The sequence below is a fragment of the Lathyrus oleraceus genome, chromosome 4 (assembly GCF_024323335.1).
Source record: "Lathyrus oleraceus cultivar Zhongwan6 chromosome 4, CAAS_Psat_ZW6_1.0, whole genome shotgun sequence".
In the NCBI taxonomy this organism is placed as follows: domain Eukaryota; kingdom Viridiplantae; phylum Streptophyta; class Magnoliopsida; order Fabales; family Fabaceae; genus Lathyrus; species Lathyrus oleraceus.
In genome coordinates this window covers 245271612-245293129 of record NC_066582.1, presented here as the reverse complement: position 1 = coordinate 245293129, position 21518 = coordinate 245271612, and the positions used below count along the sequence as shown (strand labels likewise).

Genomic DNA, 21518 nt, shown 5'->3' with positions numbered 1-21518 from the left:
TTAAACATTCTGAAGTACATCTTTTCATTATGGACATAAATCCATAAATAAGTTTTTCATAATGAAAATGAATCTATCTTCAGCAAAGGGTTTTGTAAAGATATCATCCCATTGATTATCTGTATCAACAAATTTTAGATGAAAAATACCCTTCTGAACATAGTCACGTAAAAAGTGATGTTTAATTTCAATATGCTTAGCCCTAGAATGCAAGATAGGATTCTTAGATAAACAAATAGCAGAAGTATTATCACAGAGAATAGGAATGTTACTCTCATATATCCGATAATCTTCCAGCTGACTCTTCATCCAAAATATCTGAGTGTTGCATCCATAACCTACAATATATCCAGCTTCTCCTGTTGAAAGCGTAATTGTTAACTATCTCTTGCTAGACCATGAGATCAGGTTATCTCCTAGAAATTGACAACTTACAGAAGTACTTTTCCTTTCTATTCTATCTCCAACATAATCAACATCACAATAGCCTACTAATTTGTATTCACTTGATTTTCTATAAAACAAACCAAAGTTAGTAGTACCTTACATATACCTACAGATTCTCTTAACAATAGTTAAGTGAGTTTCCCTAGGATCTTATTGGAAGCGAGCATATATGTAGACACTGAATAAAATATTAGGTCTAGAAGCGGTTAGATAAAGGAGAGATCCTATTATACCTTTGAATAGCTTCTGATTTACCTTATTGCTTACCTCTTATTTCTCCATAATACATGCAGGATGCATTGGAGTCTTTGCTTGCTTACATTCTGATAAGTTAAACTTCTTCAAAAGTTCCTTTGTATATTTGCTCTGATGAATGTAGGTTCCTTCTGATCGTTAATCAATCTGGATTCCCATAAAGAACTTGAGTTCTCCCATCATACTCATTTCAAATTCTGCATGCACTGACTTAGAAAAATCCTTGCACAACGAAGCATTGACAGAACCAAAAATAATAGCATCAACATAAATTTGCAAAACCAAAATATCATTCTTAAAGGTTTTGCAAAAGAGAGTTGTGTCCACTTTCCCTCTGATATATTTTTTTCCAAAAGGAATTTACTTAGTCTATCATACCAAGCTCTGGGAGCTTGTTTCAGACCATATATATATATATATATATATATATATATATATATATATATATATATATATATATATATATATATATATATATATATATATATATATATATATATAGAGAGAGAGAGAGAGAGAGAGAGAGAGAGAGAGAAAGTACACAAGAATTTATTTAGGCAGTTCTCCAATCGACCTCATTATGTGTACGTTTGTCCTCAATTCAAATACGAATTGAAATAGTGTAATATATCTTACTTTACAAAGGTATGTATACAAGATAGATGTAGCAATCTAACCTTATAAATGCTAGGCTTGATGTTGATTTTACCACCTTCTCTTCCCTTGATCAAAGCTTGATCAAGTAACCAACAAGGCCACTTTTATTCGTTGTCGCACGCTACTTCTTTGAACGAACCCCCTTGTTCTTCAAAGCTTTCACTCGGTCGAACCAATTCCAAACACACACTTGTTGAAACCCAAGATTTACCAACGCGATCCACCGTCCCACGCTACTCCTTTTCCAAGAACCTTTTGTTCTTCAAAGACTTCACTCGATCAGATCCAGATTGCGTAATCTTGTCCAAAACCTTTAAACCCTAAAAGATCTTGAAGAAAACCCCCACCTTGGTTTTCTGATTTGAAACCCTCAAAGTTCTCAACCGAAATTGATAGTACAAAAAACTTAAATTGGATGTTGTCAACCCTAATGAAGATGGCACCCAATCAAAAAATGATTATGTGTAGTTTATTTGTGTGTATTCATGTAAGAGAGATTGAAGATGATGAGAATGCTTTGAAATCTTGGTTTCGTGTAGGTTTTACTAACTAGAAACCTTACTAGTAAATGATGTATGTACCAAGTATATATATGGAAACAAATGAGAAGCAAAAGGAATGCAAAAGGAATAGAAAGAAATGTAATTTTTCAAGATTTTTTATCTATAGGTCGACCTATACAAGTCATGTGTCGACCTATACATGTTATGGGCCGACCTGTAGAGGCGGAACATGGGATAAAACCTACATGCTTCAATACTGCAGTACATGAGCCGATTTATGCATCGTATGTGTCGACCTGTAGCTAAAACAAATTCTTCTATAAGTCGACCTATAATCGTACGTGTCAACCTGTAGACAATTTTCCAAAAAAATGAATTTTTTGATGCAAAAAATCTTTTCTAAATCATTTTCAAACATGTTGTCATGCTTCTTAATGCTAAAGTTCCTAAAATGCACAACTAGAATCAGATGATATCGTCCAATGTACATCAACGCTAAAGTATCCTAGTTTTGACATCATACAAAATATATCAAATGAAAAGTTGTACTCACAAATGACCCTTGAGAAAACATCCATAAACTCCAATGATTGGTCTTCAAACTTGAAAACCTCTCTTACATTCATCAAGGCACATATATAGTCGCTGAAAACTTGGCAATAATGGTTTGCTGACATAGTTCTCATGTTGCTCATTTTCCTCAGTTTGTGGTTCAGTTGGTTGGACTTTCAACTTAATTATGTTGTTTGGATTTGATCTCAGCAACTCGTGTGTGTAGTCATACAGTCTAAGATATTGTTCCTTGAATGACCCTTCTACATAATTAAGTGATGCCTTCCTTACCCTATAAGACTTCATGCTACTTACATATTGTAGTAAGTTTCACAGTTGGATTAACTCTAACAGTTGAATATAACTTTTTCCCAAGCTATTTAGTATTGAACATCCTTATATTAAACTCATTATTGCATGTATAAGTGTCATTCAGTTTTCTCTGTTGCCATGTATCCTTATTTGGCAATTTGGAAATGTAACACATTCACAGCATTCTTTGCATCTCACTCCAATCCTTGTCTTATCATTCTTTATAAAGTGTAAATCTATACCATTACTAACAAAATAGTTTGCTATTGCATCTTTAACCTCCTCCTTTATTGAGAACATGGTATCCAAAATCCACTTATACTCCACGGACTTCTTAGGCACTACAAATGATTAGTATTTTTTTCTTAGTACCTTCATCTGAATAATTACTACTCATATCCTCATCAGTTTCCAACTCTTCAGATATATAATATGAATCTGACAAACCCCTATGTACCATTTTTCCTCTACTCCTTTCAACAAACCCAAAATCAAGTGTATCTTCATCACTTGATGGTTCATTATCAATAGAAATGGCTTCATCCACCCTTTGTTTTTTGGGTCTTCCATTTTTCTTCTTGGAACTTCCTTTTGCCTTCTTTTTCTTTGGTCTACCACTGTTAGCTGACAAAATTCGGCCAAAGAAGGCAAACCCACTCGACTAAGAAGTCCGTCGGAATATCACTGATAAGAAGCTAGACAATCCATGGGTCGACACCTAGAGTTCCAGCCGAAGTCGAAGGGTCTACATGGAGAGAGTGACAGTGGGCGGCCAAAGAACTGGGCAGTTATCTACGTACATGGGAGAAGTGGGCCGACACGTGTCATCTCAAGATATGTATGTAACCCCCCGACGTTTCCTTTTTATTAGTATTTAAGCAAATGTTAGGGATCATTTTTAGGGATGACATTTTTAGCATTTGCAGTAGGAGTACACTTGAAGTACCAAAGCGTTTACGAGAAAAGAGTCAACTCCCTATAAAAAAAATGTACCTTTGCCTCCATTTACATTCATAATTACCAAATTGTCTTTACTTTATTGTTTTACTTTCAATACATTTTCATTTGTCATTACTTTTCACTACCTTTCTAACTCGTCAAGAGTTATATTTACTCCATTTGAACATTTCAAAGACATTGCTTACCAAAACATCATATGCTCAAACACTAAGTCCAAGACTTTGTAGTCGTTCCTGCAAGTAACCCTCTCATAGGAAGGCTAGAGATTATTGACGAAACAACAAATTGGCACACCCGGCGAGACATCGACAGTGTTAGGTGTATGCGATTACGCAGGGCAAAATGATGTCTCCTCAACCACACGAAGAAACGTCTTCAGCGGGAGATACGACGACGTCCCATGCGGCCGATGGCATCTCTAGCGTGGTGTCAACGGTTTCGATAGTGTTTGTAGGTCCAATTCTGACACTGTGTCAGCCACAAACACTGACACTAACAACAATGGGAACTTTTGGGCAACATGTGCCTAGTTTTACGGTCCCCATGCACAGGATGTTACGAATGTCGACTGAGTTTATGGCAAGTATGCATAACCTCGGTTCGACTTACAACGACATTTCATCATCGCCATTCCCTCGTTACCATGGGTTATGACCTTTAGCATCCTCATTTGGTCGACCCCCAGGCTTTGGATTAACGTCCCAATCAATCCCAAATTTTACGTCAAGTTCTGTCGTTGTTATGAGACAACAGATGGACGAGAGTAATCATGAAATGGTACATATGCTAACTCAGTAAATGGATACCATCTTGAGGACTTTGATCCAAGATTCTACGCAAAGTTACCACCAATTGGCAACTCAAATGAGAAGGATAGGGGAATTTTGGGGAGCCCAAAGGGCTCCGGCCCGTCGGAATCCTACGCCTCCTCCTCGACCAGAAACACCGGTCCGACAAGAGGAAATGACGAACGATACTGTTGAACAAGAATATCAGGAATTCGAACAGATCCCAAGGGTGGCACGAAGGCCCCCCATGGTAATGGTTAACCTTAACCAGGATCCCACCCAGGTGGTCAGGAAAATTCGACACGAGGCGACCGTTGGGGAACAAAACCTAGAAGCTATCGTTGAACGGATCATAGTATGAAATATAATAAGTCCCTGCTTGCAGCGGCCGACTTACTCTTCACCCTTGCCAGATTTTCTCTTACAGACAAAACTGCCTAGGGGATGGAAAGTCCCAAAATTTACCAAGTTCGCTGGGGATATTGAGGAGTCCACCGTCGAACACATGACCAGGTATTAGACTGAAGCTGGCGACATAGCAAACAATGAAGATTTGAAGTTAAAATATTTCCCGAGTTCTCTTAGGAAGAATGCGTTTACGTGGTTCACAACGCTACCTCCACAGTCGATCCAAACGTGGACACAGTTGGAGAGATTGTTCCATGAATAATTTTACACTGGGCAATCAAAGATTAGCCTCAAAGGACTAGCTAGAGTTAAGCGGAAAGTTGTTGAGTCGGTTGATCAATACCTAAACAGGTTTAGACTGTTGCAAACGTGATGCTTTACTCAAGTCCTTGAGCATGAGTTAGCCGAAATAACTGTCGGGGTTTTAGATTATTCGATAAGGAAAAAGCTGGATACTCATTATCTTAGAGATATGGCCCAACTGGCTAACAGAGTTCGACGCATCGAACGCCTGAAAGCTGAGAAGTCCAAGACGGGTCGATATCATAAGAAAAAAAAAATATTTTATATCGCAGTCGAAGGTTGTTCTTCCGACGACGAAGGTATAATCGACAGAAGTGAGGTTAACGTGGCAGAACTTAAGCCCGAACCTCCATATATGTGTAAGGTTTTAAAGCCTTCGAATGGGAAGAACCCAATCAAAGCCGAGAGAATACATAAATACGTAGCTAAGACCTATACGTTCGACGTGTCTAAGTGCGACGAAATCTTTGATCTGTTTGTAAAAGATGGTCAGATTATCGTCCCTCGGGGTTTAAAGGATCCCCCATAGAACATAAGAATAAAATGGGATTTTGTAAATTTCATAATTCCCTTGGTCACAAAAATCACCAATGTGTTCTTTTCAGGGATTGGGTGCAAAAGGCTTTGAAAGAAGGAAGGCTCCAGTTTGGCGAAAGGCCAAAAATGCAGATGTATTTTGATCCTCTGAAGGTGGAAGAAGCTTTGTATTCGGAGCTTCTCGAACTCATGATGGTCGAGACTACTGATGGTCTCGTGGAGGCTTCCGAAGCAGCATCCTTAGCTGAATCTTTTGAAGTGTTGATGGTCGAAACTACTGAGGGTTTAGAAAATAAGGCCGAAAGGAAAACTGAGTCGGCCTACCCCCAACCAGGCGAAAGTTTATCAGACTTCCAAGAGAAGTGCAAAGTGAATGGGTTGAGGGCTCTACTATGCCTTAAGTGCAGTACGATGTTCGACGAGAAAATCACTGAGAAACTAGAGGCTGACAACAAGGCTCTGAAGGAAGAGAAAATGGTTGTTCCACAATTTGTGTTCAACAAGCATGGAGCACCTTGATGGAATGAAGAGTACAAAAGGAAGTTCCAACATCCCCGACCAAAGTCTTTCATTCCACCGAATGACATTCCACCGAATGACATTCCACAAGAAAAGTGGATAGAGCCCGTCAACCAAAAAGGGGGCAAGAAACCAAAGTGGAAAGTGTTAGAGAAGGAAACAACATCTCCAGAGAAGAAAATGGGCTACATGGTATCTCCTAACTACAAAGGAAAGAATCCAATGACCAGGACACAATGGAGACGCTACCAGCGGAACAAAAAAGCTGGGAAGGATGTCACCACTCCATGTTTGAAACCCATGGAAACCCCTAGGCAGAAGAAGCAGATACCAAAGGTATTGGGTCTTGGACAAGGAAAAACGGTGGCTATCCAGACAATGGCCATGACCGTCGACTCAATAGGGAAGAAATCGATGGTCGCCTCTCAAAATGTGGAGTGTTCGTTAGAGGTCGAAAAGCAGCCACGAAGCGGGGACAAATCGAAGGAAGAAGAACTTGTGTACTCCCTTCAACCAGAGGAAGGAGAGCCTGAATACTCCACCCAATCCGACGAGGAGTTTGACGAAGACATGTACGACGAAAACAATGATGACATTTATGGTGATGATTTCGTTGTAAACTGTGGCATTGTATCGGTATTGCCAGCTGAATATGACATGGTATCCGAAGTCTCTGAAATAGAAGAAGATTTTGTGCCAGATGAGACGGATGGAGGGAAACCTTTGTGTTACTATGTCATGAACAACGGCGTGGTGGAAGAACAGAAAGCCATGTTTGAAAGACCCAGCCCAGGGATGATGTATCATCTAAAGCCATTATTCAGCAGGGCGAAGGTCGATGGATAACGATAAACAAGGTTTTTGTCGACGGAGGCGTTGTAGTTAATCTGATGCCCCATACTCTATTTAAGAAAATGGGAAAGGGTGACGAAGACCTTCGACAACACAACATGGTCCTATCAAACTATGATGGGAAAACCAACAATATAATGGGTGTTGTCCAAGTCGATCTCGTTGTAGGCACAACAGCACGCTCAACAATGTTCATGGTAATAGACTCCAAAGCTAATTTCAATATACTCCTGGATCAATAATGGATCAATGGGATAAGAGCGGTACCTCCGACGGTTCATCAGAGACTTATAATTTGGCGCAAAGACCATGAAGAACATTGAGGCTAACCAAAGTTATTATCGTGTCGACGACAGGGGTTCCAAGAGGTCTTTCGACCAAAACTTGGCGAATATAGCGCCATGCGATGACGAATCGGGTTCCTATACTCCCATCAAAACTGGTCGAGTTCTGAACTTAGACCTTGATCATGGTTTCATTTGGGATAACAAGGAAGACACAGGATCAGAGACGGGAAATCCACCTACAGGATGGCCTGCAGTCGATGAAGATGACTGCTGAGTCAGAAAGTTTGGCTCGAATTTCGGCCTATTTGGCTGAAAACAAGAGAAAGTCAATTCTGGAAAAGGAGAGGCTTCAGAATTTGGCATGTGAGGCCGAAGGTTTAGAAAATGGTCAACAAGACCAAACAACAGCTTCAGAAAGCCGGAGGCTTGATTGTATTTACGACAACGAGCCTTTGGGGTTTGAAAAGAACCCATCAGTTGAATCCCAGAAGATGCAAGCACAGGATCCCCTCGAAGAGATCGATTTGGGGGATGGAATCACAAAAAGACCAACCTACATAAGTACTAAGGTAGGGCAAAAAATGAGGGCAAAATTGATTGAAGTATTGACCAAATATAGAGACTGTTTTGCCTGGGATTACAACGAAATGTTAGGTTTCGATCGAAGTGTGGTGGAGCATCGACTTCCTATCCAACCTGGGAAAAGGCCAGTGAAGCAACACCCTCGACGATTTGCTCCGGACATCACCTTGAAAATTAAGCAGGAGATCGAGAGACTCCTCAAAAGTCGTTTCATTAGAACTGCGAGGTACGTCGAATGGTTGGCTAACATAGTGCTCGTCATTAAGAAAAATGGAACTCTTAGAATCTGTATAGATTTTAGAGATCTAAATAACGCCACGCCAAAGGATGAATACTCGATGCCCATGGCAGAAATGCTAGTCGATTCGGTCACAGGTTTTGAATACCTAAGCATGCTTGATGGTTACTCTGGCTACAATCAAATTCTTATAGTTGAAGAGGATGTCCCCAAGACAGCGTTTCGATGCCCTGGAGCTTTAGGGACGTACGAATGGGTCGTGATGTCGTTTGGTTTAAAAAACACAGGACCAACCTATCAAAGGGCTATGAATGCCATATTTCATGACTTTGTTGAAAATTTTATGCAGGTTTATATTGACGATATCGTGATAAAACCATCATCACAAGGAGATCACTTGAACCACCTTTGATGCTCATTTGATAGAATGAGGAGATATGGATTGAAAATGAATCCATTAAAATCTGCTTTCGGTGTGCATGCAAGAGACTTCCTGGAGTTTGTGGTACATAAACGAGGCATCGAGATCAATCAAAACAAAACAAAAGCGATCTTAGACCTCAAAATCCCATCGACAAAGAAGCAACTCCAATCTTTGTTGGGAAAGATAAACTTCTTAAGACGTTTCATATCGAGTATAAGTGGTAAGACGAGGGTGTTCTCGCCACTACTCAAGATTAAGAAGGAAAGTGATTTTCACTGGGGACTAGAGCAACAAGAGGCTTTCGACGCCATTAAGGGTTACCTTATAAAGCCTCATATTCTTTTATCTCCTAGTAGAGGAAAAAATATGAGTTTATATATCACTGCATCAGATACGACTATAGGGAGTATGTTGGCACAAGAGGATATTAATGGTGTCGAGAGACCCATATATTACCTCAGTAGAATGTTAATATATGCTGAAACTAGGTATAGTCTCATCGAGAAACTGTGCATATGCTTGTACTTTGCCTGTATGAAATTAAAGCAATATATAAAACCAGTTGATGTTTATGTTTCGTCTCATTACAATATTATTAAACATATGTTGTCTAAACCTATTCTGCATAGCCGAATTGGAAAATGGGCACTAGCTTTAACAGAGTTTTCTCTGATATTTAAACCTTTAAAGGCTATGAAAGGCCAGATTGTGGCAGATTTTATAGTGGATTATGCCATGGTTGAATCATCTCTAAATATGGTTGACACCAAACCATGGCGATTATATTTCGATGGGTCAAGCCACAAGGACGGAACGGGAGTCGGGGTGTTAATATTATCCCCACAGGATGGCCCGACGAGATTTAAGTGCAAGATCAACGAAAAATGTTCCAACAATGAAGCTGAGCATGAGGCCCTAATAATTGGTCTTCGACTCTTGAAAGGGTTGGGAGCCAGCCGAATTGAATTAAGGCGAGACTCGGAGTTGGTAATCAAGCAAGTCACACGAGAGTACAAGTGCATCAAGGAAAATTTGTTGAAGTATTTTGTGACGGCAACACAACTGTTGGAATACTTTGAGGTTGCGGACATAAAACATGTGTCGAGAAATGAAAACCAAGAAGCCAACGATTTGGCCCAGATCGCTTCCGGGTATAAGATGTCTAAGTCGAAATGCCAAGATATGATTGAAGTTCGGGAAAAGATGGTGTCGGACGCACCGCCACTAACGGAATATATCCTTGACAGGAATGGCCATCGTGATGAAGGGTTCGAAGAAGAATGTCAGGAAGCCTGTGGATTCAAGAAGTCCTAGGGACATGGACTTTTCACTGTCAACAGTTCATCACCAACGGACTGGAGAAAACCAATCATGGAATATTCAGAGAATCCAGTCGGAGGCACAGATAGGAAAATCAAATACAGAGCTTTGAGCTATGTGTTATTAGAAAATGAATTGCTGAAGAAAACACCAGAAAGGGTATTACTTAAATGTATAAGGGAAACTAAAGCATATTTGGCCATATCTGAGGTACATAATGGAGCCTGTGGCGCGCACCAGGCAGACCATAAGATGGAGTGGTTATTGTTTCGACAAGGTGTTTATTGGCCTAGTATGTTGAAAGATTGCATCGAGTTCGCCAAGGGATGCCAAGAATGCCAGGTACATGCAGGTGTTCAACAAATGCCAACGAGTGAGTTGCATGTGATCATCAAGTTGTGACCCTTTAGGGGGTGGGCGTTAGACATCATCGGAGAGATTCAGCCAGCCTCATCGAAGCAACAGAAGTTCATCCTAGTCGGGATAGACTACTTCACTAAGTGGATCGAAGTTGTCCCGCTAGTTAAAGTGGATCAGGAGGCGGTGATTGAATTCATCCAAAAACATATTATATATAGATTCGGCATCCCAGAGACCATTACCACAGATCAAGGGTCGATGTTTGTGGGACAAAGGATGCAAGAGTTTGCTGGAAAAACGGGTTTCAGGTGGGTTACCTCTACGCCTTACTACGCACAAGCAAATGGCCAAGTCGAAGCGGCCAACAAAGTGATAATAAGTTTAATTAGAAAACATGTTTCCAAAAAGCCAAAGAATTGGCACAAGACTTTGGACCAAATCCTATGGGCTTGTCGAACGTCCCTAAAGGAAACAACAAATTCGACACCTTTTCAACTAACATTTGGGCACGATGTCATATTATCATTAGAGATATGTTTGCAGTCCGTCAGAGTACAACGCCAGAACGATTTCCAGTCGGAACAATATTGGGAAATGATGTTTGACGAGCTGGTCGATTTGGACGAAGAGAGATTGACCGTGGTGGAAATGCTGGCATGGTAGAAAGAACGCGTAACCAAAGTATACAACAGGAAGGTAAGGGAAAAAACCTTTATGGTTGATGATTATGTTTGGAAAGCAATCCAACCTATGGATCGTCGAGATCGAACTCTAGGTAAATGATCTCCAAAGTGGGAGAGACCATTTCAGGTAATCCAAACATTTACCAACAATGCTTATAAGATCAAAGAACTTGGTATGGATCAAAGGGTCTTGATAGTACATGGGAAATATTTAAATAAATATAAACCTATGCTACAAGAAATCTAAATCCAAACGTAACAAAATTCATTGATTCATTAAAGTAGCCCAAAAGGCATTACAAAAAATGGTCGATAGACCTTACAAGAGAAAAACAAGAAAACGATCAGACAGGAAATATAGACTTAAAGTCCTCAAAAGAGGTTATCTCATGAATAATCTTATTGTCTAGAGAAACCTTCTTTCCGCGCAAGTGTTTTATGTCGGCCTCAATCTTGAGGGCTTTTTCCACATGGGATATCCCATTTAGAACCTCATAGTCGACAACCTCTTGCGCTGGAATTTCCTCAGCCGTCTCCAAGGAAGCTTTTTGTACTTCCACATCAGCAATCTTTCTGTTAAGTTCAGCTATCTAGGATTAATAGTTGGAGATTTGTTGGTCGAAGGCTTACCGCTGACGAAGGTGTTCCTCCTTTTTGTTTTCAAATTCGTTGAGCTTTTGTTCATAGGCCTTATTGAAGTCTCATTCAAGCTTTGCCTCATTAAGTTTCGTCTTGATCTGAAGGTCAGCATTTTGTCGAAGGCTAAGGTCCTTGATAAATTGGGTGAAGAAGGCCTCAAACTCGACAAAATACTTGACCGTTGAGGCAGGAAGATCATGAAGGGCAAGTGAGTCGAGGAATTTAAAAATATCACGGGCAAGCTCTTCTTCTGTTTCAAGAGCACGTAGAAAGTCGCTCTCGAAAAATGACGCCTTCAGTTGCTAAAGGATGAAAACAACCTCAGCATTTAGCTCTGAGGGAGGAACGACGATTGAAGATAGAGGTGGCGCATCAGTTGAAAGAAGGAGAAGTTGTTGTAATTTCCGAAGGGCCTCAACGGGGTTCCGTTGTTTGATAGTCCTGATCTCTCTCGAAGTTAAAACACCTGTCAACGCACTTTCGTCAACAACGTTTGGCGGATTTAGAGTTGGTGGGGAGACAGGATTTTGTTTAGCCACTGATGAGGCACTTTGGAACTCAGCTTGCCGCTGTGGACTCAAGACAATGTCGGCAAAAGGATGGTCGGTCTTATCTTTGACCACAATTTCGACCGGAATTGGAGAGCCCACAGGTCCCTGAAAGATAGAAGTATTAAAGCTCACGACGAAAAGAAACCCATAGTCGGTGAAGACAAAGATGGATGAATACCTAAAGGGCCACAAGGGGTGTAGAAGCGGTAGGAGTCATTTCTGAATCACGAGGAGTGAAAGCTTCCTCGATGTCATCTTGGATTGTCGGGGTCGAAGCCGTTGAAGCCACCTTCGATGGAGTCTTCTTGGCCTGAGCCTTTTTTTTGCCGCATAGGAGTCAGGGGTGTTTTGGGCGGTGCTTTCGATGTGGGAAAAATGTGTGAGTGCACACTTCTGTCAGACTCCTCATTTTCCACTACAGGTACTTCTTCAGGTACCTAAATTTCAACATGAGTGAAAAGGTAATGGGAATTACTAAGGTAAAAAAAATTATGATATTAATGCGCAATACCTGCGAAGGGGGGGTTGAAGGCGCTCGTTGCTTCTTCGAAGGCTTGGCTAGAGTTGGCTCAGATGAGGGAATGACCCTCTTTCGGCCCTGATAACAAAAACTGTCAGTTTTGTGCATCCACGGGAAAAGAGGAAATGAAATTAGTGACATGTACCTTTTTGGGGGATTCATCGACTTGAGAAGTTTGGATTATTGGATCGGGAGCATTAACGGACGGAGGCGGAGGCGGTATGTCGCCGGCGAGGGTGGAGAGAGCGTCAACCATGTTCTGGAGAAATTGGTCACTAGGGAAAGAATGACTCTGGTAAGAAGACCACCATTCGTCGAAATCAATTGTTGGAATTTGAACACCAGAAGTTTATAACGGTGAGTGGATTTACAGAAACGGAGACAAGCTTTGTGATCATTGACATTTAATGATCGACCAGACCATAAAAATATCAGTGACATGTGATACCAGAGGTTTCAGAACCATTTGGCTTAAACCAAACTGGCGAACCACCAGATTGGGTTGATAGCTCATGAAACCGAACCCCTTCGACCCGAGCTCAATTCTGTAGGACAACAATGTGGGAGTCAAAAAGGCTCTCCATATTGCGTTCGATTGTGCTGCAGTCTGTGGAGAGCCATCTGGAAAAGGATCTTTGAACCACTTCGGGCCAAAGGTTCGATCAGCAAATGGCACCATACCAGGAGCGAATTTATCTGCTCCGATCAACATATTCAAGTACTTCATGAAGAGATGTGTGTTGGGAGTCTCTTGGTAGGTCGTCAGAGCCAACCTAGCCCCTTCGATCGGTCGATCTTTGTTTAGCCCCATGATGCGCTCCGACACGGGGTATCCCAGCTGATACTCAAAAGTGGCATTTAATCAGTGTTGTAAAAGTCATAAGGGACCCGACAGATTCAGGGCCTTGGGAGTGTTTGAGAGGATTTTAGTTTCAGGGTTGCTAGCCTCAAAGCCTGATATAAGGAGGCTAGCAGCAGTTTACCTAAAGACACCTATTGACCCTCATGAATCTGGATCGCCAGGGCAATATAGCTTTTCGCTATTTGCAAAGAGCCATGACAAAATACGTAGTAGGAAAGCCATAAAGTAAGGAAAGTTATATGTTCTTCATCGGACACCTCGACGGAGTCCTTGTTGTAGTGATCTTCGATGTAATTCTGGAGACTGTCTCGACTGAAGGAGAAGGTATTCTCCGTCGAAAGTGTGGGGTCGAAGACTTCCCCCAACGGCGAAAGACCGATGATTTCCGCCACATCGAAGAGTGTGGATGTTAGCATCCCATAGGAAAACTGAAATGTGTTAGTAGAACCTTCCCATAAATATAAAGACGTCGGTAACATGTAGGGATTAACGCGATGAACATACCTCGATATTTGAATTAAGTCGAAGATCCATGCACTCCTCCATTGATCTTGGCGTTTTTGCTGAACCTTGTTAAGCCACGCCAGGTACTCTTTGTTGCCAGGAGTAGGCATGGACTTGAAGACTCTGGCTTTAGCCTCCATGAATCTGACGTCAAGTGGACGGATTTATCGAAGGCAGGAGGAGCAGCAGGTTTATATCCAGGGAAATAGGCCACAACCGCTTTCGATGAAGGTTTTGGCTCAGCAAGAGGCCCATGAAACACACATAGTTTCTTATCAACCACGAAGGGAATCAACATTTGGCGCTGCCAGTTCTTCACCACTACTTCATTAGAAGAAGTGGGTTGAGGGATGCGGTTCATGCTTTCTTTGGCAGAAAGTTTAAAGGCAATGAGGTTATTTCCGGTAGCGTAGGTAGTGAGTTCTTTGACGTGGGAAGAAGAAGCCATTTAGAGATGAAGCGAATACGTTGAGTTTGAAGATTCTGGGTGTAAGATTGCACTACAAAAGTTGTTTGAAGAAATGAGCAAGAAGAATGTGCGGTTATGGAAGCAGAAAAACCTTTGAGGAGGAAGAAAGAACTATTTATAGGCTGACAAGGTGAATAGTCAGGCACTGATCGATTGACAAATGGCTAGCAAGGAAGTGGTGAGAGAGTTACTGGGTTCGATTGAAATCCCACGACCTAGGGATATCTGCTAATGATGGTGGAATGTCTGGGTAACTGTGCCGCAGGAAAATCATCATTACAGTTTAGGCCATTAATTAACGATAAGAGAAATATGAAAAACCAAAAGGCAAGTTCCTCGATCGACGAGCTCAAGTCGAAATCAGCCTTTTCAGAGGGCAATTTGTTAGCTGACAAATTTCGGCCAAAGAAGGCAAACTCACTCGACTAAGAAGCCCGTCGGAATATCATCGACAAGAAGTTGGACAATCCATGGATCGACACCTAAAGTTTCGGTCGAAGTCGAAGGGTCTACATGGCGAGAGTGACCGGGGGCGGCCAAAGAACGTGGGCAGTTATCTATGTAAATGGGAGAAGTGGGCCGACACGTGTCATCTCAAGATAGATTCGTAACCCCCCGACGGTTACTTTTTATTAGTATTTAAGCAAGTGTTAGGGGTCATTTTTAGCATCTGCAGTAGGAGTACACTTGAAGTACCAAAGCGCTTACGAGAAAAGAGACAACTCCCTATAAAAAAATGTACCTTTGCCTCCATTTACATTCATAAGTCATTTAAACTTACCAAATTGTCTTTACTTTATTGTTTTACTTTCAATACATTTTCGCATGTCATTACTTTTCACTACCTTTCTAACTCGTCAAGAGTTATATTTACTCCTTTTAAACATTTTAAAGACATTGCTTACCAAAACATCATACGCTCAAACACTAAGTCCAGGACTTTGTAGCCGGTCCTGCAAGTAACCCTCTCATAGGAAGGCTGGAGATTGTTGACGAAATAACAATCACCCTTCCTTTTTTTCCTTGAGTTGAATCATCCACTTCTAATTCATCCACCTGTTGATCATTTTGGCCAGCAACAAACCCTCATACTTCTACCAATACCTCATCAATTCCATCATTTAATACCTCATTATCAGAGTCATCAAACATGCACCCTAATGCATTATCATCACTTTGTTCATTAAGGTCACTCTCAACAGTTTTTGCATTTTGTTCAGGTATCCCAGGCAAGGTCTCAACGTCAGGTATCTCAGGCAGGGTGTCAGATATCTCAGGTTGGCCCTCAGTTTGTTGTTCAGTGGGTTGGACATAAGTTGGTACAGGTTGGACGGACACCAACTACGTCTACTACATCAGGTTGGAAAATAGGGTTGACTATGTATATGTCTACCTTTCCATTAATCTTGGACTAATTTAGCAGTTCTATTGCACCAAAGTAATTAACTAGCTCCTTTAATGTACCAACAAAATCATACCACATTTCAAGTACCCCTGGATACCCTATTTCTTTAACAACACACAAAATTTCAAAATAACTCCATCTATCACCATCACACTTTCAGTTTGACATTATCTCTCCTACATATGTACCCATATCATTAAACTATCCCCCATGATGAAAGTTAACATAAAAAACACCCATTTTGAAAACAGAGTTGTACGCTGTAGAAATCAGTAGAGCTATAATGGATCAAATACAAAACCCTAGACTTCAATAAAGCAAATACATGTTCGATATGGAAAATAATACATACCTCAACGTTCAATGCTACGTTTCTGCATTCGTCTCCCTCAAATCTGTCTTCTCTCTTCTTCGTTTGTAGCTCTCCTCCTTCATGTCCAGGGTTTCATCTCCCTTCTTCGTTCGCAACAACTCCTTTCCCTTTCTCAATTTGGAATTTTATGAATTATATTAACGATGCTGGTTAATAATTAAAGAATTTTGTCTAATTACTTAAAGATTAATTTAAAACAATTACATCTCAGCAACATTACAATCATCTCAACAGCGTTACCGCCACATAAACACCGTTAATGACAGTTATGCATTTTTTGAACGGATAAAAAATATCAATGTTATAGACGTTAAGTAACTTAAATGACTAACAGGTAACAAAAATAAAACTTAAATTAAATGACCAATCTATTACAATTAAATAACTTAAAGAATATATGATATAATTAAATTTTTTTCATAATTATTCATTCATCCCTATTAGAATAATATTGGACCAATAATTTTATATAACTATTCATATTTTATACTAATTTAGAATCAACCACCAAATGCATTCATGTATGTAATATTTATCAGCTATCACCAAATACAGATTATTAAAAACAAAACATCACATCTTCCGTTAAATGAAAAACCAAAAGAACATCATGCATATTTATTCATCAAGAAGCAACTGGATTCATCCTGCATTCAACGTTTGCTCAAAGTTTATCATATATAAATGTAATATGTGATCTTCAGTTTCAATTCTCCAAAACAGAGATGATAAATGCCGAAGCTGACCCGGGATAGCCAGCGACCAATACAGAAGCCTACTTCACGCCTAAAAGTGACTTAATGACAGTCTCACTCACGCCATCGGCGTGAGGGAAGAGGTGGCCAGAACCTGGAAGTTCGTGGTAGTGAATCCAGGAAAGGTTTTGCACAATGTATCGTTGTAGCGTAACTGGAACCATAATATCCTCGTCTCCTTGCCAAAGATGAACGGAACCTTCGTTGTTTGGAAATGGATTTTGAATATCCAAAGGAGTATACTCCCAGCTCCCAAATCCAATGTTTAAGTCGCGGTGGACGCTTTCGTATTCGCCTTGCTGTCTTACCTGTGCCTGTGGAAGCCACATGAAAAAGTTATAAAACTCCAATGAGAATTGAAATAAGAAATTAGTGTTATTGATTTTCCAAATCCTTAGTTTCAATAACACTGTGAGGTATGTGCATAAATTATCAGTTTAAACTCCTTAGTGTTATTCGAGTTCCAAAAGCCCTCGAAATAGCTGATAGTTTCAAATAAAATCAACTTTTATCAATTTAACCAATACAAACTATCAGCTAAATCCAATTTTGTGATCATCTAAGAGCTTCATACTTACCACATGATTATCTTTATCATCCAACAACTTAGTTATAAGCTCTTTGTCTTGTTTTGAAAGAATATCTGGACTACGGGAAATCGCACTACAAATTGGGAACCATTTTTGAGTGTTCCACCAGTACGTTAGCCATGGCGTGTAATGTGCGACACGAATAGCCCATCGGTCACGTAACTTATACTGGCTATAGGCTTCAGCAGCTAAGTTTGCAGGAAGATCAGGCCACCAAAAATTGATGACTGGCGCTAAGAGCGCTGCACCTGCTAGCCTGTTAATATTGAAAACGTTTTAATGTCAACGGAACATAACTACGAATAAGCTAAAATATAAGATCGTGTTTGAATAAACAATTTAATCAAGCATTTATCATACAAGTGTTTATCAGTGAGCTGTTTCCATAAACTCTCCCGAACAGTTTCATAAATGCTTACCATAGATACATTCTAATGAGTCGATTCAAATAGACCCTAAATCATACCTATGAGGTATGTGCTTAAGACAGTTCCAAACAACTTGTCCGCCCATGGAAACACCGACCACGTAAAATTTAGACCCCAATCCCAGCTGATCAGCGAGCTCTTCTATATCCAAAGCAATGCTCTTTAACGTACGATTTGGATCGGGATCGCTCTCTCCATAACCAGGTCTATCAAAAGATACAATGTAGACCCCTAAGTCCTTAACAACATCCTGAAAAACAAAAACCTCACATTAAATAGAATATTACAAATCACAAAAGAATCTAATGATGCTATAATAGGCAGAAAAAAATGTAATATAGAAAATTACAGGGGATAGGGTGTCGGCAACCACTGCGTCATGTCTGCAACTGGTAAAACCATGAACAGAGACGATTTTATACTTTGCTTCGTCTTTAGGAACACCGTGCTCTTTGTAAGCCAAATACCTTCCATCTCTTAGCTTGATTCTTGGCGCGGTTATAGGTGGTCCATCCGGAGAGCCACATATGTTAGGAGGAGGAGGTTGGGTAACTTGATAAGCCCATGCTAGAAACCCAATAAACAACACTGCTAATGTTGTTCTAAGTATTCCTGAAAGTTTGTAATGCCAATTTAAAACCAGATAAGTACAACTTAAAACATAAAATATGGGTAATAGTCCATGCTTTAATATCAAAATACTACAACTAAATAATTAGCTTATGCTGATTTCTTCTGAAAGATCTGTTGAAGCTCACGAGTGAGTGGTAATAATCCTATAAGTGTGAGTTCCCATACGGGAGCTACAACGGGACAAAGGACCATAAGAAACATCGACACCACATATTCACCCAAAACCTTAAGGCGATAGATGTATAGATCCTTTATCTTATATATCCAACATTTCCTCCCTTTATAGTCTATGCAAGACTTAATCACTCACACTTGAATTTCAACACTCTCCTACAAGTGTGAGTTCCCACATCCTATAACAGGATCCAACTCCTACTCCCTCACCAAGCCGAACCAGACTCTAGTACCACTAGTTGGGGAGACTGGGGAATGCGACAACTACAACAAGTCTAGGAGTAATAACACACACTCAGTGTCTTAAGGTTTTTGGTGAATATTTGGTCTCTTATGGTCCATGGTTCCGTTTTAGCTCTCCTATTCCCTTGTCTGCCCAGCAAATTTGACCTTAACTAAAGTTCATTAATCACTTGGGCCCAAGGGGGCCCCAAGTTAAACTAGCTATAACCTTCACACTAAGGCCAACAAGGATTGACTCAGTTAGTATAGATCAAAGGATTGACTCAGTTAGTATAGATCAAAGGATTGTACTTGAAAGATCTCCCTAAACTTTAGCTTACTACTTAACAAAACAATACTAATAAATAAATCTCACGCTAAAGGAGAAAAGAACGAACAAAAAGTTGACAAACTCTTAATGGACAACTAACAAATGTTATATTGATAAGCAAAAACAAATTATGTGAGACAATAACCTCAGCCCATAAAAATTTTCACTCAAAAAGGGATAAAAAAGAAGCAAAAATCGAAACTTTGACAAAGAAAGAAGAAAAAAAGAGTGGAAGAGCGAAGACCCACCAGAAGGGAGGTGAAAAGAGGAGGATTTGTTTGCTCTCCTGGTGTGAGAACGAGCTGATGCTGCAGAAATTTTTCTGTTAACTCCAGTGGCCATAGTGAGTGAAGAATAGAATAGCCTACAGAGAGTTGAAAGATTTAAGCGACGGTAGAAACAGAGACAGATCTATGAGAAGAACATAATACATATGTCAACCGGAGCATGGCGGCGATGTAACATTTTCCTTTGTGAGAAAAAAATTGTCGTTTTTGGTAGAATTCAAAATGGATTTGAGTGAAAAATCAAATTGTTATAATGCAAATTCTGGTAAAATATTGGAAAGTAGATTTATATTGGTATTCAATAAAAATACTTCTATCATGTCCAATAATCTATATAAGAAATTGAGGTTAACAAATTTAAAATAACCCTATTTTTTAAATTAATATCTGAAATAATCAATTTTAAAAAAAAATTATTGGAATAATCGTTTTTTTAAACAGATGTGTCAGATCAACTGACGCATCCATTAAACATGAAGAGGAGGCGATATTGGTGTTGATGCATGCTTTCAAAGCATTGCAGGAAGGTGCCAGCAATCATGGCGCATGGGCATGTGTAATGATGTATGCGTTAATTCATTAGGCGCATACATTTTAATTGTTTTTTATTTTTATTTTTAATGATTTATTTTAACAATTAATTAAATATAACATTGAAAAAAAATTATTTATGTTCTAATAAAAATTACATGGAATTGATAAAAAATTCAATGACCGGCCCGATCGAAACTTCCCCCTGTTCCACATTCAGGTGCGTTGGTCTGTCTTCGAGGTCTCCCACGATTTTTCTGAGGTGTTTGGGGTCTTTGAGTGTTGACATGATACAATGGTGGTTCGGTGGAATGTCCAGTGGTATTTGATAGATGTGTCATCATTTGTTCCCAATAGTCGGGGGCTATGGCCAACGACACTTCCCTAATGGAGTTCGGTGTCCATGTTATCGTAGTTGGGTCGATGTGGTTTGGTGAATTGTGGATGGTATAGTTGCCTGAATTAGGACATTAAATCGTTTGGAAACGAAGCAATGGTTCCCGGGGTGTACTATAGTTAAACAATGGTTAGGGTGTTTTGAGGATGAGATGTTTGGGTGGTCATTGGTGGGGGGCTACGATGAAGTGAATCGTATGAATCATTTGGCCTATAGACTGTTGTGGTGGTTGCGTATGGTTGTTGGTGGATAGGGTTTGATTCTTGTTTTTGAGGTTGGTGTGTGGCATGAATGGATTTCAAGGTTGGGTGTTTGACATGAATGGGTTGCGAGGTTTGATGTTTGGTTGTTGGGTGTATGTGGTAGGGTGATGGTGTGAGGTTGGTTGTTGGCTTTGGATGGTTTGACATTGGTGTTGGACGGGGACTTATTTTTGAGCGTATGATGACGAAGATGGTTGGCGGGGATCAATCAAATACCTTGGCTCAAACACAAATTGGTGCGTTGTAACCGACCTAAACCATGTCATATATTATTGAGTTGGTCTAACACCATGTATGACTGGTTCATTTAAGATGTGTTGTCGTTGATTCCTCCAATGACGATACATCTCTTTGGTGAAGTCTCTCCAGTCAGAATAATCCCATTGGACATCGACTCTTTTTTGATGCCAATCTCCCAAACACGTCGGAGGTTCTGGAATTTGTTGCTGCATATCGAACTGCAGTTTTACCCGGTCACTCTGGTGCATCTCCATAATAGTGAACCGGATAATTGGTGTCTTTGTTGTCCAAACTGCATCATCATCATGGTTAACCTGATGATCAAGACCCAAATGTGGCCTCCAAATAAACGGTATA

At 40.1% G+C, this 21518-nt stretch overlaps 2 protein-coding genes across 2 annotated transcripts; one reads left to right on the top strand and one right to left on the bottom strand.

Annotated features, from left to right (window-relative positions):
- Positions 1-8648: 8648 nt before the first annotated feature.
- On the top strand, positions 8649-9938 carry LOC127136884 (uncharacterized). Its single transcript, XM_051063394.1, has 2 exons — positions 8649-9145; positions 9254-9938. The coding sequence occupies exons 1-2, from the start codon at positions 8649-8651 to the stop codon at positions 9936-9938; spliced, it is 1182 nt and encodes a 393-aa protein (XP_050919351.1).
- Positions 9939-16900: 6962 nt separating this feature from the next.
- LOC127074851 (uncharacterized) lies at positions 16901-20051 on the bottom strand. Its single transcript, XM_051016249.1, has 5 exons — positions 19692-20051; positions 18433-18695; positions 18122-18333; positions 17644-17911; positions 16901-17379 (listed from the first exon to the last, which is right to left on the bottom strand). The coding sequence occupies exons 1-5, from the start codon at positions 19783-19785 to the stop codon at positions 17086-17088; spliced, it is 1131 nt and encodes a 376-aa protein (XP_050872206.1). The 5' UTR covers positions 19786-20051; the 3' UTR covers positions 16901-17085.
- Positions 20052-21518: the final 1467 nt, after the last annotated feature.

Excerpts from the sequence above, each read along its gene's own strand:
- LOC127074851 (XM_051016249.1), bottom strand. The coding sequence starts at position 19,785 with ATGGCCACTGGAGTTAACAGAAAAATTTCTGCAGCATCAGCTCGTTCT. Across the intron at positions 18,334-18,432 it reads TTGCCGACACCCTATCCCCT|GATGTTGTTAAGGACTTAGG; the intron begins GTAATTTTCTAT and ends TTTGTTTTTCAG. Across the intron at positions 17,912-18,121 it reads CTTAAGCACATACCTCATAG|GCTAGCAGGTGCAGCGCTCT; the intron begins GTATGATTTAGG and ends CAATATTAACAG.
- LOC127136884 (XM_051063394.1), top strand. The coding sequence starts at position 8,649 with ATGAATCCATTAAAATCTGCTTTCGGTGTGCATGCAAGAGACTTCCTG. Across the intron at positions 9,146-9,253 it reads GAGAAACTGTGCATATGCTT|CCGAATTGGAAAATGGGCAC; the intron begins GTACTTTGCCTG and ends TATTCTGCATAG.